We start from the raw sequence: 26,085 nt of genomic DNA, 5'->3' as shown, positions 1-26,085 counted from the left end.
AAAGAGGGAGAGAGAGAGAAATAAAGAAAAAAAGAGGGAGGGAGAGCGAAATAAAGAAAAAAAGAGGGAGGGAGATAGAAATAAACAAAAAAGTGTGGGGGAGAGAGATGGATCTGGGTTCCATGCAAAGCGACTGTCCCTGCTGCCTGCTAAATACAGGTTCGGCCATAACACGCTTTGTTCTTTGCAGAGAGAGTGAGATTCTAGAACTATACAGCCATAACACATTGTGTTCTTCCTCACCTCAATCACTTGCAACTTCTTTCCACAGCAACTCCATGCCACAACAGCAGTAATGGACAGCGCACCCATTGGTTGGGACGTGGTGCAGCCCGCCTCTTGCTACCCTCTCAGCCAGTAGCTGGCTAAAGTTTTCTCTTACATCCATCTCTCTCCCTTCATCACCCAATCCCGACTTCCAGCCCACGCAACTTACTATGTGAGCGGCCCGGGTTAACGCACTTTTTCCAACCATCTAGCCATGCTCATGCCACATCGGGTGATGGCTTGTTTAGACCCCCCAGCTTCTGCCCCTGCCCAGGACAAAGCCTATTTTCTGGGATTCTGCCTGGGACAGGCTCAGACCGGGACATGGGTCTGAATTCTGTGAATGTCCCTGGCAAATCGGGACAGTTGGCAAATATGCAGTCTGTGCCACTTACCACTGAACCTCTAAAGGGGAGGGCTGATCTCAGCACTGTGCGTCACTTACCACCTGGGTTGCCAACTGCCAGTAAATTTACTGACAATTTGTAAAAAATCTGTGATTTTTACAACTGTCTGTAAATATCAGGGCTAATAATTTGTCATGTTTTGTTGACTTTTTCAGTATAAACCAGGAAAATTACTTGTTATGGGTATTGTCAGCGTTTTCCATATTGTGTTTATACTGTTTAACCCCTTCGTGCCCGCGCTATAGACGAAAGACGGCTACAGCCCGGGCCTAAATTGCCGGGAGGGCGTCCATGTACGCAGCGCGCTCTGTAATTAGCGAGTCCACGAGACTCGGCTGATCATAGATCAGAGTAAGGGGCCGATCCCGACCCCTTACCACGTGATCAGCTGTCAGTCAATGACGGCTGATCATGTGATGTAGACAGAGCCGGTAATCGGCTATTTTTTAAATAAAAAAAGCCAATCACCGTCTTCTGTCAGAAGTACATTGGTCCCGAACATGGAGAGCCATCGCTGAATCATCTGTGCCCACCAGTGCTACCTGCCAGTGCAAATCAGTGCTGCCTATCAGTGCCCACCAGTACCACCTATCAGTGCCTCGTCATCAGTGCTGCCTATCAGTGTCACCTATTAGTGTCCTTCAGTGCCGCCCATCAGTGCTACCTATTAGTGCTCTTAAGTGCCGCCCATCAATGCCACCTATCAGTGCTGCTTCATCAGTCCCCAACAGTGCAGCCTCATCAGCGCACATCAATGAAGGAGAAAAATTACCTGTTAGCAAAATTTTATAACAAACTATGAAAACTGTTTTATATTTTTTTCAAAATTTTTGGTCTTTTTTTTGTTTGTTTAGCAAAAAATAAAAACCCCATTAGTGATTAAATACCACCAAAAGAAAGCTCTATTTGTGTGGAAAAAAAATTATAAAAATTTAATTTGGGTACAGTGTAGCATGACCGCGCAATTGTCATTCAAAGAGTGACAGAGCCGAAAGCTGAAAATTGGCATGGGCAGGAAGGGGGTTTAACTGCCTAGTAGGCAAGTGGTTAATTATCGATTGTTTTCGTTTTTAATAGAAGTTCTGTCATTTTTCAGGTTGCCAGTAAAAAAAAAAAGGTGCTCAGTCAGTAAATTTTTCATGTTTTGTCAGTAAAAAATGCTGCGGGAACTTGGCAATACTCCCTACCATGGAACCTCTGATAGGGAGGGTTAGAAGTGAAATTGTGGCTTTTAATAGCGAGGTAGAAGATGGGGGTCGGGTTGGCCATTCTCCATCATCTGAAGAGGACTTCTGTGGTAGCTCTTTATGAATGGACTCCACTTGCGCCCTCCCCCAGCAGCGGCCCGTTCATACAGGGTGCCGCCCCCCTAATCCATGCGCCCGGCCCCTCATTTACATGAAAGGCGCTGGACGCATGAATTCCAATGGTTAATATTCACTGTTGTCTTCTGATTCTCCTCCCGGCTCAGTAAGCGGTTCCTGAGACCCGATTGGCCAAGAGCAGAAACGATCCCATTGGCTGCCGAGGAGGAGACGCGGGGTTTGCCATGCCGCTGAGGAAGGGTGAAGCTGTTGCCTGGACCTAGATGGGGTAAGTGCGGGGACCAACCAATCACCGCCCACTCTCATTATGATTGATACTTTCTTTTCCCTGATCACTGAGGACAGTAAAAGTAATTAGGTGGCTGTAAAGCCGCCCAGATCGTTCTCTGAACACAGTGCATTTTCTACTTATTAGCAGCACATCCACCTGTTTCTGTGGTGTGCTTTGAGCAATGGTGACAACCCGCCTAGACACCATCCTGCACCGAGCAGACAGGATGGTGTTCTCAGAACACAAACTTATTGGAAATAAAGCAATGTTGGGGATCTATTTCTGCACTGCAGACGAGACATATAGAACGTGTAAGCTTTTGTCCCTGTATGCTTTTCATGGTTTTAGTTTCATGCCTAACAAATAGAGCGCCACAGGAATCCATCATACAGCAAGTTCAGCTCTGAGCACTAAATACACGCCCCTACAACATCATCATTTGGCGCGCTAATTCCTACAGCCAATAAGCGGCGCCAATATGAAACCACGCCCTTGTACGGAACGAGTCCCAGGAGATAACGGCGATCTGTGCGTCGCTACCTAGGAGACCCGGGAAGGCGGAAGTGATTGGTATCCATGTGAGGACCGCATATATGTGGACGCGGGTGACGCGCATTCTTTGAAGAATGACTGTAGCTTGTTGGCCGGATTGTAGGTCAGGAATATTTAATACCACGTGGTATAACTTTAGGAGTTTTTTTGTTTACTGATTGTGACGATAAAAGGTCTGGAATAGTAATTTTATTGGTACCATCTACTTTCCATCTAACTCCAGGCTGAGTAAATAATACAATAAACCCCCTTCCCCAGCAAGTGAAGAATATAACATTTGTTTTCCAGAGAGTGTTCCTTATGGTCCTGACTTCTATTGTGACCTCAGGTTCCCTTGTTGGCCTTGTCGCTGTCCCCCCCCCCCCCCCCGTCCTCGTGTCATCTGTCGCTGTCCCCCCCTTCCCTCGTGTCATCTGTCGCTGTCCCCCCCCCCGTCCTCGTGTCATCTGTCGCTGTCCCCCCCTTCCCTCGTGTCATCTGTCGCTGTCCCCCCCCTTCCCTCGTGTCATCTGTCGCTGTCCCCCCCTTCCCTCGTGTCATCTGTCGCTGTCCCCCCCTTCCCTCGTGTCATCTGTCGCTGTCCCCCCCTTCCCTCGTGTCATCTGTCGCTGTCCCCCCCCTTCCCTCGTGTCATCTGTCGCTGTCCCCCCTTCCTTCGTGTCATCTGTCGCTGTCCCCCCCTTCCTTCGTGTCATCTGTCGCTGTCCCCCCCTTCCTTCGTGTCATCTGTCGCTGTCCCCCCCTTCCTTCGTGTCATCTGTTGCTGTCCCCCCCTTCCTTCGTGTCATCTGTTGCTGTCCCCCCTTCCCTCGTGTCATCTGTTGCTGTCCCCCCCTTCCCTCGTGTCATCTGTCGCTGTCCCCCCCCCCTGTCCTCGTGTCATCTGTCCCTGTCACCTGTCCCCCCTTCCCTCGTGTCATCTGTCCCTGTCACCTGTCCCCCCTTCCCTCGTGTCATCTGTCGCTGTCCCCCCCCCCCCCCGTCCTCGTGTCATCTGTCGCTGTTCCCCCCCCCCCCTTCCCTCGTGTCATCTGTCCCTGTCACCTGTCCCCCCTTCCCTCGTGTCATCTGTCGCTGTCCCCCCCCCTTCCCTCGTGTCATCTGTCGCTGTCCCCCCCCCTTCCCTCGTGTCATCTGTCGCTGTCCCCCCCCTTCCCTCGTGTCATCTGTCGCTGTCCCCCCCTTCCCTCGTGTCATCTGTCGCTGTCCCCCCCCTTCCCTCGTGTCATCTGTCGCTGTCCCCCCCTTCCTTCGTGTCATCTGTTGCTGTCCCCCCCTTCCCTCGTGTCATCTGTTGCTGTCCCCCCCCCTTCCCTCGTGTCATCTGTCGCTGTCCCCCCCCCCCCCTGTCCTCGTGTCATCTGTCGCTGTCCCCCCCCCCCCTTCCCTCGTGTCATCTGTCGCTGTCCCCCCCCCTTCCCTCGTGTCATCTGTCCCTGTCACCTGTCCCCCCTTCCCTCGTGTCATCTGTCGCTGTCCCCCCCCCCCTTCCCTCGTGTCATCTGTCGCTGTCCCCCCCCCCCGCCGTCCTCGTGTCATCTGTCCCTGTCACCTGTCCCCCCTTCCCTCGTGTCATCTGTCGCTGTCCCCCCCCCCTTCCCTCGTGTCATCTGTCGCTGTCCCCCCCCCCTTCCCTCGTGTCATCTGTCGCTGTCCCCCCCTTCCCTCGTGTCATCTGTCGCTGTCCCCCCCTTCCCTCGTGTCATCTGTCGCTGTCCCCCCCTTCCTTCGTGTCATCTGTCGCTGTCCCCCCCTTCCCTCGTGTCATCTGTCGCTGTCCCCCCCTTCCCTCGTGTCATCTGTCGCTGTCCCCCCCCGTCCTCGTGTCATCTGTCGCTGTCCCCCCCCCCCCTTCCCTCGTGTCATCTGTCCCTGTCACCTGTCCCCCCTTCCCTCGTGTCATCTGTCGCTGTCCCCCCCCTTCCCTCGTGTCATCTGTCGCTCCCCCCCCCCTTCCCTCGTGTCATCTGTCGCTGTCCCCCCCCCTTCCCTCGTGTCATCTGTCGCTGTCCCCCCCCCCCTTCCCTCGTGTCATCTGTCGCTGTCCCCCCCCCCCCCTTCCCTCGTGTCATCTGTCGCTGTCCCCCCCCCCCTTCCCTCGTGTCATCTGTCGCTGTCCCCCCCCCTTCCCTCGTGTCATCTGTCGCTGTCCCCCCCCCCCTTCCCTCGTGTCATCTGTCCGTCATCTGTCGCTGTCCCCCCCCCCTTCCCTCGTGTCATCTGTCTACTGAGGATGAAAGTGGAACTTTAGTTAGAAAATTAACGCTTTCCTCCCACTTCCTGTTGGGCTATGGGACAGGAAGTGAAGGGAAATCTCCCCAATGGGACACAGGTGGCAAAAAAAAAAAAAATCTGAAGAGTTGAATCGATGGAGTATGCAATCTGGAGAGATTGTGTGATCATGCCTGATATTGGGCTGTGTAATGCCCCGTACACACGGTCGGACTTTGTTCGGACATTCCGACAACAAAATCCTAGGATTTTTTCCGACGGATGTTGGCTCAAACTTGTCTTGCATACACACGGCCACACAAAGTTGTCGGAAAATCCGATCATTCTGAACGCGGGTGACGTAAAACACGTACGTCGGGACTATAAACGGGGCAGTGGCCAATAGCTTTCATCTCTTTATTTATTCTGAGCATGCGTGGCACTTTGTCCGTCGGATTTGTGTACACACGATCGGAATTTCCGACAACGGATTTTGTTGTCGGAAAATTTTATATCCTGCTCTCAAACTTTGTGTGTTGGAAAATCCGATGGAAAATGCGTGATGGAGCCCACACACGGTCGGAATTTCCGACAACAAGGTCCTATCACACATTTTCCATCGGAAAATCCGACCGTGTGTACGGGGCATATGACATCCTACAAAACAAATGCAGCGCCACATCTAAGAATTGATAATCTGCAATTTAAAAAAACATTTGCTTTTGGAATAATACTGCTGTGAAGAGGAATTCCAGATATTTTTTAAATGGTTACATTGGCACAGCTTGGCTACAGCCAAGGAATAACCGCTCTGAAACCAGAAGTGATTAAATCATAGTCCCCTCCAGTTTCATTAGTCACTGAGGACAGTAAAAGTAATTAGGTGGCTGTAAAGCCGCACAGATCATCTTCTCTGAACAGCCGATTGCTGGCTGCAAAAAAAAAAAAAAAAAAAAAAAAAAGTTTTTCTTTTTTTTTAAACTTTTGTTGTTGGGATCCTTAACCACTGGTGCATCCTCAACAGGTATGGTCTATGTTTTATTAAAGTGGGAAATCGCTGGATCCACAGTAAAAACAACCCACTTCTTGAAAAAGGCCTTCTCAAATGGGTACGCTGGTCAGTAAACATTAACCACATACCGACCAGCCGCCGCAGTTGTACTGCGGCAGAATGGCACGGCTGGGCGAAACAACCGTATGTAACGTCGATTCGCCCCCGGGGCCACTAGGGGGCACGCGTGCTCGCCCCCCTGAGCCGATGCGAGAACACTCCCTAGGACACACATTAACCCTTTCCCTGCCCCCTAGTGTTAACCCCTTCACTGCCAGTGACATTTTTACAGTAATTTATTTTTAATCGCACTGATTGCTGTATTAATGCCCATGGTCCCAAAAATGTGTCAAAATTGTCTGACGTGTCCGCCATAATGTCGCAGTCATGATAAAAATCGCTGATTGCCGCCATTACTAGTAAAAAAATAAAAAATAAATTATTAATAAAAATGCCATAAAACTATCCCCTATTTTGTAGACTCTATAACTTTTGCGCAAACAAATCAATATACACGTATTGCGTTTTTTTTTTTTTTTTTTTTTTTTTTTACCGAAAATATGTAGAAGAATACATATTGGCCTAAACTGAGGGAAAAAAAAGTTTTTTTTTATATACTTTTGGGAAATATTTATTGTAGCAAAAAGAGAAAAATAATGCGTTTTTTTTTTTTTTTTTTTTTTTTCAAAATTGTCGCTTTTTTTGTTTATAGCACAAAAAATAAAATAAAAACCACATAGGTGATCAAATACCACCAAAAGAAAGCTGTATTTGCGGGAAAAAAAAGGACGTAGTGTGTTTTTTTTTTGGGGGGGGGGGGGCTAGCCATGCGCACGACCGCGCAATTGTCAGTTAAAGCGACGCAGTGCCGAATCGCAAAAAGTGCTGTGGTCTTTGGCCAGCCAAATGGTCCAGGGCTGAAGCGGTTAATAGTAATGAACTGTTTATCAATATAGATCTGCATGATGAGAACATTTTTGTGTTTATCGTAGATTCATTTGTTAACAATCATTTTGTTTTGTCATGGTCGTTATGTTGGAACAATTTGTTTTAGATTTGTTTTGTATATTTGTTGTTTTGAATCGATTCCTATTTTTGGAATTTATTTTGGAAGCTTCAGATTATGTGTTATCTGTGACTGTGGCAGATGAGGTTTAATGTTGATAAATGTAAAGTTATGTACTTGGGGGCTAAGAATATGCATGTATCATACATACTAGGGGGAGTACAACTGGGGGAATCCGTGGTGGAGAAGGATCTGGGGGTTTTGGTAGATCATAAGCTCAATAATAGCATGCAATGCCAAGCTGTGGTTATCATCTAGAATATGCAGTTCAGTTTTGGGCACCAGTTCTCAAAAAGGATATCGGGGAACTGGAGAAAGTGCAGAGAAGGGCAACCAAACTGATAAGAGGCATGGAGGAGATCAGGTATGAGGAAAGAGTAGAGGAACTGAATTTTATTCTCTCTTGAAAAAAGATTAAGGGGGGATATGATCAACATGTACAAATATATAAGGGGTCCATATAGTGAACTTGGTGTTGAGTTATTCACTTTACAGTAAACACAGAGGACAAGGTAGCACTCTTTACGCTAGAGGAAAAGAGATTTCGGCTCCAAATACGGAAAGATTTCTTCACAGTAAGAGCTATGAAAATGTGGAATAGACTCCCGCCAGAGGTGTTTCTGGCCAGCTCAGTAGATTGCTTTAAGAAAGGTCTGGATTCTTTCCTAAATGTACAAAATATAACTGGGTACTAACATTTATAGGTAAAGTTGATCCAGAGAAAATCCGATTGCCTCTCTGGGATCAGAAAGGAATTTTTTCCCCTGCTGTAGCAAATTGGATCATGCTTTGCTGGGGTTTTTCCCCTTCCTCCGGATCAACTGTGGGTATAGGATTTGGTATATGAGATTGTAGGATATTATTTTTTATTTATTTTTATGGTTGAACTAGATGGACTTGTGTCTTTTTTTTTTTTCAACCTGACTAACTATGTAGTTCATTTGTTATGTTATTGTGGATGATTCAAATATTAAAGCAATTTTGAAGTCTTTTTCCTATAAAAATAACAAACTTGTTATACTTACCTGCTCTGTTGCAATGGATTTGCACAGAGCAGCCCAGATCCTCCTCCTCTTCCCTGGTCCCTCTTCTTCTGTAATCCTGCCACCCCCCCCTCCTGTTCAGTGCCCCCACTGCAAGCAGCTTTCTATGGGGGCACCAGAGCCGAGTCACAGCTCCATGTGTCCATTCAAACACTGAGCCCTGAACCCCCCTTCCCGGATTGGCTAGCTGACTTTGATTGGCAGGAGCCAATGGCACCGCTGCTGTGTCTAAGCCAATCAGGAGGGAGAAATTCAGATGGCTGAAACTCTCATGGACACCGCTGGACAGAGAGGGACCTCAGGTAAGTAAGAGGGGGGGGGGGGGGCTGCTACACACAGAAGGCTTTTTGCATTAATTAATAATGCATTAAGATTAAAAACCTTCTGGCTTTTACAACCACTTTAAGGCTTGGTTCACACTGCTACGATTGTGTGATACCTGTATGATACGGAGTAGTATCACAGTAGACATAAGCGCTCTGGACCCAAAAAAAAAAAAAAAAATAAAAAAGCCATTTGATATCCACGTATCAAAAAGCATCTCTCTGTTGCTATTCCCAAATGTCTCGCTGTCTGGCAACTAAACTGCTGTTAGATTAATTTCTGTTGTCTTGCAATTGTGTATATAGTATAAGCTTCTATTACAGCCAGCTCTCAGGCCCAGATAAAGGACGATTGTTGAGCTCCTATCACATGCTGGCTTTGTCTTATGATTTTTTAATTTTTTTTTTTTTTTTAATTGATTGTATTAAACTTCCACTGAACTTATTGCAAACGTGGTGTTCAATCACCTACTGAGACAGTCGGTCAGTCTCTACAAAATTGACCAAAAATATGTTGTGGACAGTCCAAACCATAAAAAAGGTTCAGTTGGATTCCTCAGAAGTCAGTGCTGGAACCAACACATTGGAAAAACATCTGACTGTCAGACTCTACACCCCAAGAGCCATCCAAACACACCCTTTTGAGGAAGCTGCATTGGAGTGGTGAACCATTTTAAGAGATGTGTCCTTTTACTAGCAGACCCATTTCCCTACAGTAAATCTGTATGTATTAGACGTCCATATACGTAAGTGTTCATAAGTTTACCAAACTTATATATACAAAAATGGAAAAGAAAATGCCCAGTCGTCCTCTTTCAACTCATGCAAGAAAGTGAAGTTCAAGTGCTCACTCACCAGAAGTATATGACCTCAAAAAATATAAGTAGGTAAAATGCTCTTTAAATGGGTTATTGTCCTCTCCTCCAGTTCTGCCAGCTCTTCTGGAACACCAGGAAGGTTTGCATATGCTCTATGGTCACCCTCATGCAACCATACCAGCCCCCTTAACCCAAGGAAATCTATCATGATGACCTCCTGATCCCAGCCACAGATTCTGTTCTCAACTTTGCCTGCAGCCGATCAGCAGAAAAGAAGCTGGGACAAAGATAACAAAAACAAAACTGACTGGTTATGACCCTCCCTTACTCTACCTAAAATGAAAAAAATAGTTTGTTCTACTTTAAAGTGGAACTTTACCCATAACAACTTGACAAAAAAAATGTTCTTTTCTCCATCATCTTCCAGGATAGCTACTTGAGAGATGATTGGCTTCACCCTTTACAGGAAACACAAACCAGGCACAATTTTTTTTTTTGTAAAGTCTTTATTTTTGTAACATTTTAGTGAAATGACTACACACATTACAGAAATGTAACACAGAACATATAGAAAACATGACCAGGTACAGTCTAAGGCAAAAGGTTATGTCGGACCCAAGGTGTCAGTGGGATCAGGAGCTTATAATGAATTCCTGCATCAGGATGGTCAAGAGACGGTGGAGCGGTCAGATACCAGCCACAATCCCCCCTGATGTGCTAAGTGAGTTAGAGTGTTTACAGGGGGGGTCATCCTCCATCAGCGGTCCAAGCAGAGGGGGGCACCAGCCTCCTACAACCTCGCTCTTCCCGCCTTTCCTAGGAGGACATCTCCCCCTACACCCCGCCCGACAGGAGGCGGAAAAAAGGGGGTCCGCCTCCGTGTGACGAGGCAGTCCTCCTGCTGCTAACCATCTCCACCCAGACAAACAACAGGTATCTTAAATAAAAACTGCCTGGTAACAAAGACGTTAAGTAGTCGTAAAAACAAAAATATAGATAGAAAGAGTGGTAGAGGAGTAAGAATAGAGGGGTAACAGGTAGAAAAGAATAAGAAGGTAGGGAAGAAGGGGAGGGGGGGAATGGATGTGGAGCATACCTCTTAGCCTAAGAAGGTCCTGTTGGTCTGCGCCGGGTGAGTCCCCCAAAGATATGTCCTCTTTATAACAAGTAAAGATAAAATATGTCTGTCAATGGGTCTTACTTTCGTTATCTAAGCGGGATCGTAAGGATGGTTCTGCTAATTCTAGTAGTGAGCCAGGCACACTCCCTCTCCTCTGACCCTTAGTTGTTTTGTGTTTCCAGACCCTCCAGGAGTGCACACTGTTTTGTTTGTTATTTTTTTGAAGGTCTGGTAACTGGTTAGCTCTACCTAGTTTTTGTTCCTCCCCCAGAAATGCAGGAGAGGAAAGATTTAGTTTTTTGGACATGAAAAGAGGTCTTTTAGACATTTTGTGAGTTTAGGAGGTCCTCCCAGGTCTTTGTGTTTGGTCGCCCAAAAAGGGAACCAAAGCATCCAAGAGTTCCATTACCAGATGGATTAGGGAAGCAGTTTGTGAAGTTTACAGATAGTCGGGTCACACCCCTCCTTCCAGAGTTAGACCTCATTCTACTAGATCCTTGGCCGCATCATGGGCAGAAAGAGCGGGAGCATCATGGGAAGATATTTCCAAAGCTGCTGTCTGGTCCTCCTCTCATGCATTATAGAGTTCAGATGCTCTCCAGCCTTTGGAAGGAAAGTGCTTCAGGCTGTCGTCCCTCCCTAAGGTATATAATCTTGCTTATCCTCTCAAGTAGCTGTCCTGGAAGACGAGGGGGGAAAAACCCCCGTTACTTACCGGTAACGGTATTTCGATGAATCTTCCAGGACAGCGTCTATATTCCCACCCTATTCTTTATTCACTGGTCTCCTTATTTAACCTGGTGGTGGTGTTTAGTGAGATTCAGTTTTTTCCTCTGGCAGGTACACTATTGGTGGAGGTTTACTTGATCTTCAAACAACTGAGGGTCAGAGAAGAGGGAGGGGCTTTTTAAATAGTGTCTGGTTTGTGTTTCCTGTAGAGGGCGGAGCCAATCATCTTTCAAGTAGCTGTCCTGGTAGAGTCTTGGAAATACTGTTACGTCTAACGGGGGTTTTAGCAAGGAACATGCATTCCACACTTTAATAATTATGCTACCAAAATGAGTGTGTGCTGTAATGCTCCAGTTTCTTATTGCTAGAGGCTGCCATTTTGCTGAAGCCCAGAGCCCCTGAACAGTAGTAAATCATACAGCGGACTTAAACCCATTGATTTAAAGTGATAGTAAAGCTTTGCTGTGTTTTTTTTTTTTTTTTTTTAAAACAAACGGGTTATACTTACCTTCTCTGTGCGGCGGTTTTGCACAGAGAAGCTCTGACTCTCTATGGGTCCCCTCCCGGTCCTTCCTTCTGTCTCCTCCAACGAGGAGAGAGCCCCATACAGCCGAGGCTATTGTGAACATCGCTGGATCAAAGGGGACTCTGGTAAGGATTTGGGGGGCTGGGGCGAGCCACTGTTCAAAGAAGGTTTTTTTTTTTTTTTTTTTTTTTTTTTTTTTTACCATCATGCATAGAATGCATGATGGTAAAAAACCTTCGGCCTTTAGAGCCACTTAATTGTTTCAAAAAAGTTACATTCCTGGAATGCCGGGATTGATAACTGTCACATTTGCTTGTTTCCGCAACTAAACTGTCAAACCATCAAATGGATGGTGTCCTAACTGATCACACCGTGGCGGTTGCAGATCAAACAGAAGCTACTTCTCTAGCTGCAAAGAATAGGAGGGTTTCATTACTCTTTAACGCTGTCAGCAGATCACAAATTTGGCAGTGCCTAAAAATAAAGAGCAACTTAGCATGTGCAGAGCAGGGTGAGATAGTGTATTACTCTATTCTACATAGTTACCTAGTCGGTAAGGCTGAAAAGACAATAGTCCATCCAGTTCAACCTGTGTAGGTGCATTTGTATCAGTGTCTGTAATGATTTCCCATATCCCTGTATGTTGTGTCCTTTAAGATGTACATCCTAAGAGTCTTTTAAAAATATCCATACTCCCTGCAGCCACCACCAATTGTGGGAGGTTGTTCCACATCCTTATTGCCCTAACAGCGAGGAACCCTCTACGCAGTTTAAGGTTAAACCGCTTCTGCTCAAGTCTCATTGGGGTTGATTTACTAAAGGCAAATCCACTTTGCACTACCAGTGCACTTGAAAGTGCAGTCGCTGTAGATCTGAGGGGAAGCTCTGCTGATTTTATCATCCAATCATATGCAAGCTAAAATGCTGTTTTTTATTTTCCTTGCATGTCCCCCTCAGATCTACAGCGACTGCACTTCCAAGTGCACTTGCAGGGCAAAGTGGATTTGTCTTTAGTAAATAACCCCCATTGTGTGTCCCCCGTGTCCTTTTGCATTCCCTGGTACTGAATCATTTTCTTATGCTGGGATCCCCATTGAGATATTTGTAGATCGCTATCATGTCCCCCCTCAAGCGTCTCATCTCCAGCGAAAATAAATTTTAGTGTTTGCAGTCGTTACTCGTAATTGAGGTCCTCCAGTCTCCTTATTAGTTTTGTTGCCCTTCTTTGGACTCGGATTATTGGTTACCAGAACTGGACGTAAAACTCCAGATGTGGCCTAGCCAGATTTTTATAAAGTGGCAGAATTATAGTTTCATCCCTGGAGTATATCCCCCCCCCCCCCCCCCCCTTTTTTTTTTTTTTTTTTTTTTGTATGCATGCAACAAACATTCTGCCTGCTTCAGAAGCTGCAGCTTGACACTGCATGCTGTTGCTCAATCTGTCATCCTTCTCCATCCTTGATTTATTTTATTTTTTTTCCCAGAGGTTCTCCACCTAGTGAATATTTTGCATTTGTTTTTTGCCCCAAGTGAATTACTTTACATTTCTCCACGTTAAACTTCATTTGCCATTTTCTCTGCCCACTCCTTTCTTATTCGGGTCATTCTGCAAAATTTCTATGTCCTGATGTGTCTATTACTATGCTTATCTTTGTGTCATCTACAAAAACGGAGACTGAACTAGTTATCTATCTCATACTCTATATCATTTATGAATAGAATTTGTCCCAAGACAGAACCTTGGGGTACACTACTCCAGACCAGTCCAATAGGGTGGCATCACCACCCTATTGGACCCCTCCCTCTAATCAGTTTTTTATCCAAGCACAGACCCAATGGTCCAAGCCTGTAGACCTTAAGTATTTATGGGGGACTGTATCAAATGCTTTTGCAAAGTCCAGATACACCAAAAACCACAGGCCTCCCCCTATTTAGATGGCAGCTCACTTCCTCGAAGAATGTTAGCTGTCATTATGCTGTCCACAAATATCAGGAATAATGGCCTGGCTATGACTTGACTGAGTTCTTTGAGGACTCTGGTGTGGGCCATCTGGTCCTGGTGGTGATTTTATTTGTGTTAAGGCACCTTTTAAGCACTTATTTTTAAAGTTTTTCATAGCTATACCTGCAAAAGGGGCCAGCTTGAAGTGATCTAGCTGGACTTAATTTTCTAACTAAAGTTCCACTTTAAATGACATCTTGGTCATATTAGAGTATTCACATTTTAATGATATTGTACAATTCTACTTGACTTTTTTTTTTTTTTTTTTTTTTTTTTAACATAGGTGACTTGTTGCACTATTTATGTATATGTCATATGGAGAGTGGGTATGTGGCAATCTATTTTGGTTATTCATCTCAAATGATGTTGTTAGTCAGGACAGTATACTTGTACAGCTAGTGTGTGTGTGTGTGTGTGTGTGTGTGTGTGTGTGTTTTTAGAAGCTGTAGTTTTATGCCCAAACGTTGGTTCGCGGTTTAATACATTTCTTTCGTAATGCATATTGCATACTAGAGGGCATTTGTAACCATATAAATAAGAAACAAAGGTAGTTTTGAAATTGATGGCAGCAACATGTCTCAAAAACATTGGGAGAGGGCAACAAAAAGCTGGCAAAGTACAAAATCAAGCCCAATAATGTTGGAACAGGGCCAATTACTGGAGTTTTGAGAGAAGAATGTTGTTCCCACTCTTGCCTCAGCAGGTTCTGCTCTAAAATCTGGATATATCTTTTTGCATTGATGGGGCCTTTCCAGATGTTACATTCCGTACACACTAATAGACCCCCATACTATGAGAGATGCAGGCTTATGAACTGAGCGCTGATGACAAATGGGAGGGAAGGTCACTCTCCTTTTTAGCCCAGAAGGCACAGTGCCCATGGTTAGCAAAAATGTAAAATTTTGATTAGTCTGACCACAGAACAGTTTTTTACTTTGCAAATGTCCATTTTAAAAGAACTTTGGCCTAGAGAAGATATGGCTTCTTCTTTGCATGATTGGACTTTTACCTTTCGATCAGACAGTGATTTTTAGAAGTATTCCTGACCCCACGCAGTGATGTCCATCAATGAATCATGCTGGTTTTTAATGTAGTGCCACCTGTGGGCCTGAAGATCATGGGAATGACAATCCCAATATTGCGTTTCGACCTTGTTCCTTGGCACAGAAATTTCCCCAGATTCTCTGATTCTTTTGATATTATGTACTGTAGATCAGCTCTCAAAATTTCCACTCACCTGCTCGTATTTGGCGAGTGGAAAAAATCTTGAGGGTGTGTGTGGGGCTGCCTCAAAGGGGGGGGCGAATGATGCTGGATTACACACCCCCCCCCCCCCACGGTGATAGTCTCCCCCAGCACTCACCCCTCCATGGCTCCCTCGGGAAGAAGCCAGAAGACATTAGCGAATATTAATTCACTATTGTCACAAGAGGGTGGGTTCGGGGTGCAATGCTCTGCGCTTCGAGCCCCGACCTTTTTCAAGCCAATTAAAGCGTCAGGCTCTAATCATGTGGCTTGGGGAAAAAAAAACTCATACAAATGTTTGAGTCGGGCACCCTGCTGGGGGGCAGCACCCCCAATGACCCGCTCCTTGTAAGACCCCTTTCACATGGAGCGGACTCTGCTGATCCCTGCTAAACAGGCTGGTGACAGGTCTGCGTCTGCTCTGCTGATGCAGAGCGGGCACGGACACAGGCCGCTATTCTCTTGTCCAGTTCCATTGGATTCCATATGATCCCATCTGTTGGATGGATAGGGAATGGGATCCCCATCCCTCTGTTTTTAGCGGGCTGGACTTGATCGGATGCAGGCGGGTGTAAACGGACACATGTCCATTTTACATCCGCTTCTCCATATAGAACAATGGGTGGTCCGATTTGGCCTGCCTAAAAAATGGACAGGCAGATCCGATCAGTGTGCTTGTGTGAAAGGGGCCTAAGGCCTTGTTTACACAGGGCGTACACAGCGTACCTTTACAGGGATGCACAGGTATTCCGTGCATCTCTGTGCAGGCAGTCCCATTGATGTCATTTGGGATGTAGCACCTGCACAAACGGAGCCATTGCTCCCAATTTTCCATCCATGTAGGTCAGCATGCATGTCCCTGAGCTCACACTGTCTGTGTTCAGGATCATGTACCCACACCCATACAGATGTCAGATTGGGAACAGCAGCTATGCCTGTGCAGCCGTTGCATCCCAATTGACATCCCCTGTATGGGGATGCATGGAGCACCTGTGCAGGTAAACATGGCCCCCCATTGGCGTACACTTTAGTATGCCACATGTGAACAATGCTTTAGTAGTAATTTAGCAGGAATTTTGTAAGTTATGTTGTGTTTGTGTACACTATTAATGCTTTAAGTGTAATTTTAGCTTAAATATTGTTTTGTTAAACATTTGCGCAAATATCGTGCTGCCTTGAAAATCGGTATCACCTTTTTATTCTACTGGCCATGCGCTTTCACAAAATGTATGCTTGGGGGGGGGGGGTCTTTTACAAATTCTGAAAGCTGTAAGTTAAAAAGAAAAACCTCTGGATTTTCTAAAACGTTTGTGTACCTCCGATTTTCGCTATTTCTCAAAAAGACACAATTTAAAATTTACAAATACTTGTTATTAACTCAATACAGGTTAAGCTTTTATATTTAGTAGGAATTTTGTAAAATTTGCTGTTTGTATCTGCTAATAATGATTTTGGTGTATTTTTTTTGTGAAATTATTGCTTTGGTAAACATTTGCACTAATATCGTGGGGCCTTAATCGATAGCACCTTCTTTTTATTCTACTGGTCCTATGCTTTCAGAAATTATATATGGTTTGGGGGAGTCTTTCACAAATTCTGAATACTGTAAGGGAAAAATTAAAACCTATCAGATATTTTTTTTTTTTTTTTTAGAAATTTTGAACATTTACATTTTTGCGTACATTGGATTTTTAACCATTTTAAAAGTATCTATTATGTATTAACTCCATACAGGTCAAGCTTTTATATTTAGTTAGAATTTAGCAGGAATTTTGTAAAATTAGCTGTGTTTTTATCTGCTAATAATGGATATAGTGTTTTTCTAGCAAAAGTAATGTTTTGATAAACATTTGCGTAAATACCACGGGGCCTAAAAAATAAGTAAAATTTTTCCACAGAAAATATATGGTTTGGGGAGGGGGCCTTTTACAAACTCTGAAAGCTGTAAGTGAAAAATGAAAACCTCCCAGATTTTTTTTTTTATGAATTTGTTTTGGGTATGTTCAATTTTCACCATTTTGCAAAAACGCGCAATGTAAAAATTTCTTTTTTTATTTATTAACTTCATACAGGTAAAGCTTTTATATTAGGGATTTAGCAGGAATTTTGTAAAATTAGCTGTGTTTTTATCTACTAATAATGGTTTGGGTGTGTGTTGTGTGGGGGTTTGTTTTTTTTTTTTTTGTTTGTTTTTTGCGAATATATTGGTTTGATAAACATTTGCGCAAACACCGCAGGGTCTAAAAAAAATCAGTAACACCTTCTTTTTTTCTACTGATCATGTGATTTCAGAAAATATATGGTTGGGGGGGGGTCTTTCACAAACTCTGAAAGCTATAAGTGAAAAATAAAAAAGCAAAGGAAAAATTGCAAAAATGTGTGTACAAAATGGAGCACAGGGCTTTGGCAGTGAAAGGGTTTAACAGTTAATGTTTTCTATTGTGAATAAAATATGGGTTTGAGATTTGCCAATCATTGCATTCTGATTTGTATGTCGATTTTTACTCAGCATCCCAACTTTTTGAGCATTGGAGTGGTAAATATCCCACAATCACTTGGTCTGTCTAGTACTCATGTTGGTGAGAGCTACACAGTAATTGGTTCTGACACAGACACAAGTAGGCAGGGCATTCAGAGACTCAGAGCTCACTCATGCTGCTTTGAATATGTGTTATATCACATTAGCACACCCACATTTGTGATGCAACACAGAGGATTGCGTTGGATGCTGTGTGACCCAGAGGAGGATGTTGTCTTGTCCCCTTGGTGCATAGCCGCACACTAGCTGCAGCAGTGAATAGACATAGGGGAATCATTTCGCCATGACACTACAAATTGCAGCCACAACATGTGAGCTCATCATTACAAGATAAGGCCAAGACCCAACAGGAGTAATGTGATTACACTGATGCCTAATTTAAAACCATGAAAAGATTTTAGCTCAAATATCCCTTGACAGTTGTTTGTTTACTAATGGCATCATGCTACGGGCTCGTTTAAAAGAGCAGTGAGCGGCATCTTGTAGATCTAGCATATTTTGTATGGGCTGTTTTTTTTTTTTTTTTTTTCTTTGCGTCATTAACTTGATTCGAAAAAGCTTCTTGTATTTTAATGCAGTTCAATTAAGCCCTTTTTATTTATTTATTTATTTTTTCTGTTTTGTACTTTCAGGTTTTAACATTCCCCTCTGGTGAACATGGGAGCAGGTGTTAAATGTGTTATCACTGGAGCGAACATTAAAGGTTGGTTAAAAGTGAATTTTGTCCAAAACAGACAGCTTTTGATGGACACTTAACATCTGGATTATCTACAGCTGTGGCCAAAAGTTTTGATAACGACCCAAATATTTTTCACAAAGTCTACTGCCACAGTTTTTATGATGGTAGTTTGTATACACTCCAGAATGTTATGAAGAGTGATCAGATGAATTGCAATTAAGGTGCCTTGAAAAAGTATTCATGCCCCTTGACATGTTCTAAATTTTGTCATGTTGCAACCAAAAACGTAAATAATGTTTTTTTTTTTTTATTGGGCTTGTATGTGATAGACCAACACAAAGTGGCACATAATTGTGAAGTGGAAGGAAAATGATAAATGTTTTTTCTAAATAGTTTACAAATATGTGGCATACATTTTTATTCAGACCCCTTTACTCTGATACCCCTAACTAAAATCTAGTGGAACCAATTGCCTTTAGAAGTCACCTAATTAGTAAATAGAGTCCACCTGTGTGTACTTTTAATCTCAGTATAAATACAGCTGTTCTGTGAAGCCCTCAGAGGTTTGTTGGCAAAGCTTAGTGAACTAACCGCATCATGAAGACCAAGGAGCACACTAGACAGGTCAGGGATAAAGTTGTGGAGAAGTTTTAAAGCAGGCTTAGGTTATATTAAAAAAAAAAAAAATATATATATATCCCAAGCTGTGAACATCTCACGGAGCACTGTTCAATCCATCATCCTCTACCAAGACATGGCTGTCCACCTAAACTGACAGGCCGGGAAGGAGAGCATTATTTAGAGAAGCAGCCAAGAGGCCCATGGTAACTCTGGAGGAGCTGCGGAGATCCACAACTCGGGTGGGAGAATCTGTCCATAAGATAAGACTATTACATAGTTACATAGTAGGTGAGGTTGAAAAAAGACCATCAAGTCCAACCTATGTGTGTGATTATGTGTCAGTATTACATTACATATCCCTGTATATTGCGGTCATTCAGGTGATTATCTAATAGTTTCTTGAAGCTATCAATGCTCCCCGCTGAGACCACCGCCTGTGGAAGGGAATTCCACATCCTTGCCGCTCTTACAGTAAAGAACCCTCTACGTAGTTTAAGGTTAAACCTCTTTTCTTCTAATTGTAATGAGTGGCCACGAGTCTTATTAAACTCTCTTCTGCGAAAAAGTTTTATCCCTATTGTGGGGTCACCAGTACAGTATTTGTAAATTGAAATCATATCCCCTCTCAAGCGTCTCTTCTCCAGAGAGAATAAGTTCAGTGCTCGCAACCTTTCCTCATAACTAAGATCCTCCAGACCCTTTATTAGCTTTGTTGCCCTTCTTTGTACTCGCTCCATTTCCAGTACATCCCTCCTGAGGACTGGTGCCCAGAACTGGACAGCATACTCCAGGTGCGGCCGGACCAGAGTCTTGTAGAGTGGGAGAATTATCATTTTTTATCTCTGGAGTTGATCCCCTTTTTAATGCATGCCAATATTCTGTTTGCTTTGTTAGCAGCAGCTTGGCATTGCATGCCATTGCTGAACCTATCATCTAGTAGGACCCCCAGGTCCTTTTCCATCCTAGATTCCCCCAGAGGTTCTCCCCCCAGTGTATAGATTGCATTCATATTTTTGCCACCCAAATGCATTATTTTACATTTTTCTACATTGAACCTCATTTGCCATGTAGTCGCCCACCCCATTAATTTGTTCAGGTCTTTTTGCAAGATTTCCACATCCTGCGGAGAAGTTATTGCCCTGCTTAGCTTAGTATCGTCTGCAAATACAGAGATTGAACTGTTTATCCCATCCTCCAGGTCGTTTATGAACAAATTTAAATAGGATTGGTCCCAGCACAGAACCCTGGGGAACCCCACTACCCACCCCTGACCATTCTGAGTACTCCCCATTTATCACCACCCTCTGAACACGCCCTTGTAGCCAGTTTTCAATCCATGTACTCACCCTATGGTCCATGCCAACGCACCTTATTTTGTACAGTAAACGTTTATGGGGAACTGTGTCAAATGCTTTTGCAAAATCCAGATACACCACGTCTACGGGCCTTCCTTTATCTAGATGGCAACTCACCTCCTCATAGAAGGTTAATAGATTGGTTTGGCAAGAACGATTCTTCATGAATCCATGCTGATTACTGCTAATGATATCATTCTTATTACGAAAATCTTGTATATAGTCCCTTATCATCCCCTCCAAGAGTTTACATACTATTGATGTTAGGCTAACTGGTCTGTAATTCCCAGGGATGTTTTTTGGGCCCTTTTTAAATATTGGTGCTACATTGGCTTTTCTCCAATCAGCTGGTACCATTCCAGTCAATAGACTGTCTGTAAAAATTAGCAACAACGGTCTGGCAATCACCTGACTGAGTTCCCTAAGTACCCTCGGATGCAAGCCATCTGGTCCCGGTGATTTATTAATGTTAAGTTTCTCAAGTCTAATTTTAATTCCGTCCTCTGTTAACCATGTAGGTGCTTCCTGTGTTGTGTCATGAGGATAAACACTGCAGTTTTGGTTACTGAAGCCCCCCGATTCACTCGTGAAGACTGAGGAGAAGAATAAATTCAATACCTTTGCCATCTCCCCATCCTTTGTAACCAGATGTCCTTCTTCATTCTTTATGGGGCCAATATGGTCTGTCCTCCCTTTTTTACTGTTTACATACTTAAAGAATTTCTTGGGATTTTTTTTTGCTCTCCTCCGCTATGTGTCTTTCATGTTCTATCTTAGCCAACCTAATTGCACCCTTACATTTCTTATTGCATTCTTTATAAATTCTGAATGCTGTGGATGATCCCTCAACCTTGTATTTTTTGAAGGCCTTCTCCTTTGCTTTTATATGCATTTTTACATTGGAGTTAAGCCATCCAGGATGTTTGTTCGCTCTTTTAAATTTATTACCCAATGGGATACATTGGCTAATGCCCTTATTTAATATGCTCTTAAAGCAAACCCATCTCTCCTCCGTATTCTTTGTTCCTAATATTTTATCCCAATTTATGCCTTTTAGCAAGGTTTGTAGTTTAGGGACGTTGGCTCTTTTGAAATTCAGTGTCTTTGTGTTCCCTTCATGTCTCCTATTTGTGTGATTTATACTGAAACTAATTGACCTGTGATCGCTGTTACCTAAATTGCCCCGTATTTCCACATCTGTTATCAGGTCTGTATTGTTGGTAATCAGTAGATCTAGTAATGTTTTATTTCTAGTTGGTGCGTCTACCATCTGACCCATAAAATTGTCCTGCAAGACACTAAGGAACTGGCGAGCCTTAAATGAATGCGCGGTTCCCTCCGCCCAGTCTATGTCTGGATAATTAAAATCCCCCATTATGATAACACTTCCCATCCTTGCTGCTAATCCAATTTGTGATAGGAGATCCGTCTCCACTTCCTCCCTCAGGTTAGGGGGCCTATAGCATACTCCCAGTATTATTTTCCCCTTAGCTTCATCCCTTTGGAGCTCTACCCATAAAGATTCCACCTCCTCCCTAGCCCCCTCAGTGATGTCATCTCTCACATTCACTTGTACATTATTCTTGATATATAGGCATACCCCTCCCCCTTTTTTACCCTCTCTGTCCTTGCGGTATAGGGTATACCCTTGAATGTTTGCCAGCCAATCATGAGAGCTGTTGAACCAGGTCTCTGAAATTCCCACAAAATCCAAATCCTCCTTGTACAACAGTATCTCTAGTTCACCCATCTTGTCCGCCAGGCTCCTGGCATTGGTGAACATGCCACATAGTTTAGACCGGTCGCATATTGTCCTCGTATTGGGTGTTTCAAGATTGCAACTTGGACTTGCTACTATACTCGCCTTGTGTTTTTGTGCTTTGGTTAACCTACCACTAATGCCCCCAATACTACCCTCTGGAATATCTTCCGCGCTGGCTATCACTGTCTCTGGACCCCCCCCCCATCGCCTAGTTTAAAAACCCCTCTAACTTTTTGGCCATCTTCATTCCCAGCAGATCTGCACCCTCCTCATTTAGGTGCAGTCCGTCCCTTCTATAGTACCGGTTACCGACTGAGAAGTCGGCCCAGTCCTCCAGGAACCCAAACCCCTCCTTACTACACCAGCTCTTCAGCCACTTGTTTACTTCCCTAATCTCCCTCTGCCTCTCTGGTGTGGCTCGATGTACCGGTAGTATTCCTGAGAACACTACCTTGGAGGTCTTTTTCCTCAATTTAGCTCCTAAGTCCCTAAAATCGTTCTTTAGGACACTCCATCTGCCTCTGACTTTGTCATTGGTGCCAACGTGCACCATGACAGCCGGGTCTTCCCCAGCCCCTCCCAGTAATCTGTCCACAAGATCCGTGATGTGCCGAACCCGAGCGCCCGGTAGACAACATACTGTTCGGCGCTTCAGGTCTTGGTTACAGATTGCCCTCTCTGTCCTTCTAAGAATTGAGTGCCCTACCACCAGAATCTGTCTTTCCTTTCCCTTTGCTGCCCCCCCACTCTCACTGGAGGAGTTCTTCCCTTGGCAGCTAGGAGAGTCCCTCATCTCCAGCAGTGCTGGTCCCTGACTGGTTACACCAATGTCACTCAATGGAGCGTACTTATTGGGATGCTCCAGTCCTGGATCGGCCACCCTGGCACTTCCCCCTCTACCCCTCCTGACTGTCACCCATCTACTCTTTGCTAGTGCCTGCACCTCTTTGTCTCCACCCGCCTCTGTGCTGGCCCCTGCCGGCACCTGCCGTGTACGTTCCTGGCTCACCTTTAGTATGGAGGGACTTCTCAGTGCTGACAGTTGCTTCCCCAGATTCAGAACCTGGGCTTCCAGGGAAACAATGTGCTTACATTTTGCACAGCAGTATTCGCCCTCGATCGGATGATCAAGGAACGCATACATGCGGCAAGATGTACAAAGAGTCGCCTCTCCACACCCGCCGGGCATCGTACCTATTAAATTTGGTGAGGATTTGGGGATTTTACCCTGTCCAAATTACCTAACAACTAGCTTCCTGGCACTAATACTCAAGACAATACACAGGTACACAATACACAAGTACTAACGATCCACACACACTACTCAGACAACACTCAGATACTCACACTACACAGGTACTATGACCCCTGTTATAACCTCCTGTTTTAAACTCTTGTTTTTAACTCCCACTTAATCCAGCTCCACTTACACCAAGCTCCACAGCTTCAAACTGAGCACCAGTATTAGTATTAGTATTAGTCGTGCACTCCACAAACCTGGCCTTTATGGAATAGTGGCAAGAAGAAAGCCATTGTTGAAAGAAAGCCATAAGAAGTCCCTTTGCAGTTTGGGAGAAGACATGTGGGGGACACAGCAAACATGTGGAAAAAAGTGCTCTGGTCAGATGAGACCAAATTTTTAACTTTTTGGCCTAAAAGCAGAACGCTATGTGTGGCGGAAAACGAACATTGCACATCACTGTGAACACCAGTCCCACTGTGAAATATGGTGGTGACAGCATCATGTTGTGGGGATGCTTTTCTTCAAGGACTAGGACAGAGGTTCCTTCCAGCAGGATGATCCTAAACATACAGCCAGAGCTACAATGGAATGGTTTAAATCAAAGCATACTCATGTGTTAGAATGGCCCAGTCAAAGTCCAGACTTAAATCCAATTGAGAATTTGTGTCAAGACTTAAAAATTGCTGTTCAGATGCTCTCCATCCAATCTGACAGAGCTTGAGCTATTTTGCAAAGAAGAATGGGCAAAAATGTCACTCTCTAGATGTGCAAAGCTGGTAAAGACTTACCCAAAAAAGACTTGCAGCTGTAATTGCGGCGAAAGGTGCTTCTACAAGGCATTGCCTCAGGGGGACTGAATACAAATGCATGTCACACTTTTCAGATATTGATTTGTAAAAAAATGTTAAAATCATTTTAAATTCCACTTTAATTATTTTATTTAACCACTTCAGCCCCGGAAGGGTTTACCCCCTTCCTGACCAGAGCACTTTTTACAATTTGGCACTGCGTCGCTTTAACTGTTGCGCGGTCATGCAATGCTGTACCCAAACGAAATTTGCGTCCTTTTCTTCCCACAAATAGAGCTTTCTTTTGATGGTATTTGATCACCTCTGCCGTTTTTTATTTTTTGCGCTATACATGGAAAAAGACCGAAAATTTTGAAAAAAATGATATTTTCTACTTTTTGTTATAAAAAAAAATCCAATAAACTCAATTTTAGTCATACATTTAGGCCAAAATGTATTCGGCCACATGTCTTTGGTAAAAAAAAATGTCAATAAGCGTATATTTATTGGTTTGCGCAAAAGTTATAGCGTCTACAAACTAGGGTACATTTTCTGGAATTTACACAGCCTTTAATTTATGACTGCCTATGTCATTTCTTGAGGTGCTAAAATGGCAGGGCAGTACAAAACCCCCACAAATCACCCCATTTTGGAAAGTAGACACCCCAAGGAAATTGCTGAGAGGCATGTTGAGCCCATTGAATATTCATTTTTTTTTGTCCCAAGTGATTGAATAATGACAAAAAAAAATAAATTACAAAAAGTTGTCACTAAGGCCCCTTTCACACTGTGGCGGTGGGGGCGTCGGCAGTACAACAGCGCTATTTTTAGCGCTGCTGTACCGTCGTTCTTGTAGCTGTATTCGGCCGCTAGCGGTGCGGTTTTAACCCCCGCTGGCGGCCGAAAAAGGGTTAAAATCACTCGTACAGCGCGGCTATAGCCGCGGTATTGCCGCGCTGTCCCATTGATTTCAATGGGCAGGAGCGGTGAATACACCGCTCCTTCACCGCTCCAAAGAAGCGGTTTGCAGGACTTTTTTTCACCGTCCTGCCAGCGCACCGCTTCAGTGTGAAAGCCCTCGGACTTTCACACTGAACAAACAGCGGAGGCTGTTTAGGGGCGGTTTGCAGGCGGTATTTTTAGCGCAATACCGCCTGCAAACCGCCTCAGTGTGAAAGGGGCCTAAATGATATATTGCTCACACAGGCCATGGGCATATGGAATTGCACCCCAAAATATATTCAGCTGCTTCTCCTGAGTATGGGGATAACACATGTGTGGGACTTTTTGGGAGCCTAGCCGCGTACGGGGCCCCGAAAACCAAGCAACGCCTTCAGGATTTCTAAGGGTGTAAATTTTTGATTTCACTCTTCACTGCCTATCACAGTTTCGGAGGCCATGGAATGCCCATGTGGCACAAACCCCCCCCCCCCAAATGACCCCATTTTGGAAAGTAGACATCCCAAGCTATTTGCGGAGAGGCATGGTGAGTATTTTGCAGCTCTCATTTGTTTTTGAAAATGAAGAAAGACAAGAAAAAAATTTTTTTTTTTTCAATTTTCAAAACTTTGTGACAAAAAGTGAGGTCTGCAAAATACTCCCTATACCTCTCAGCAAATAGTGTGCAGTGGCAACAAAATTAATACATTTTTAAAAGCCTTTACAGGTTACCACTTTAAATTTACAGAGGAGGTCTACTGCTGAAATTACTACCCTCGATCTGACCTTCGCGGTGATAACTCGCATGCATGATGCAATTGCTGTTTACATTTGACGCCAGACCGACACTTGCGTTCGCCTTAGCGCGGAGCAGGGGGGACAGGAGTGCTTTTTTTTTTTTTTTTTTTTTTTCTTATTTTTTTGCTTTTTTATCTTATTTTTAAACTGTTCCTTTCATTTTTTTTTTTAAAATCATTTTTATTGTTATCTCAGGGAATGTAAATATCCCCTATGACAGCGACAGGTACTCTTTTTTTTAAAAAAAACTGGGGTCTATTAGACCCTAGATTTCTCCTCTGACCTCAAAGCATCTGACCACAACAAGATCGGTGTGATAAAATGCTTCCCCAATTTCCCAATGGCGCTGTTTACATCCGGCGAAATCTAAGTCATAAAATGCTCGTAGCTTCCAGTTTCTTAGGC

At 44.1% G+C, this 26,085-nt stretch overlaps 1 protein-coding gene across 3 annotated transcripts in view; it reads left to right on the top strand.

Moving 5' to 3' along the window:
- The first annotated feature begins 2,751 nt into the window (after positions 1 to 2,751).
- Positions 2,752 to 26,085, top strand: part of RAD9A (RAD9 checkpoint clamp component A) — a 215,201-nt gene continuing 191,867 nt past the window's right edge. The window contains exons 1-2 of one of the 3 annotated variants that reach the window (XM_073597289.1): positions 2,752 to 2,925; positions 18,128 to 18,198. In XM_073597289.1, the coding sequence (XP_073453390.1) occupies positions 18,153 to 18,198 (46 nt within the window). In that variant the 5' untranslated portion in view covers positions 2,752 to 2,925; positions 18,128 to 18,152. Of the gene's footprint in view, positions 2,926 to 14,016; positions 14,038 to 18,127; positions 18,199 to 26,085 lie in introns of those variants that run through there. The other 2 variants (XM_073597287.1, XM_073597288.1) reach the window with 2 other exon arrangements.

Source organism: Aquarana catesbeiana, linkage group LG08 (genome assembly GCF_042186555.1).
Source record: "Aquarana catesbeiana isolate 2022-GZ linkage group LG08, ASM4218655v1, whole genome shotgun sequence".
NCBI classification, from domain to species: domain Eukaryota; kingdom Metazoa; phylum Chordata; class Amphibia; order Anura; family Ranidae; genus Aquarana; species Aquarana catesbeiana.
The sequence above is the reverse complement of the archived record's forward strand: the minus strand, read 5'-3'. Positions and strand labels throughout refer to the sequence as shown.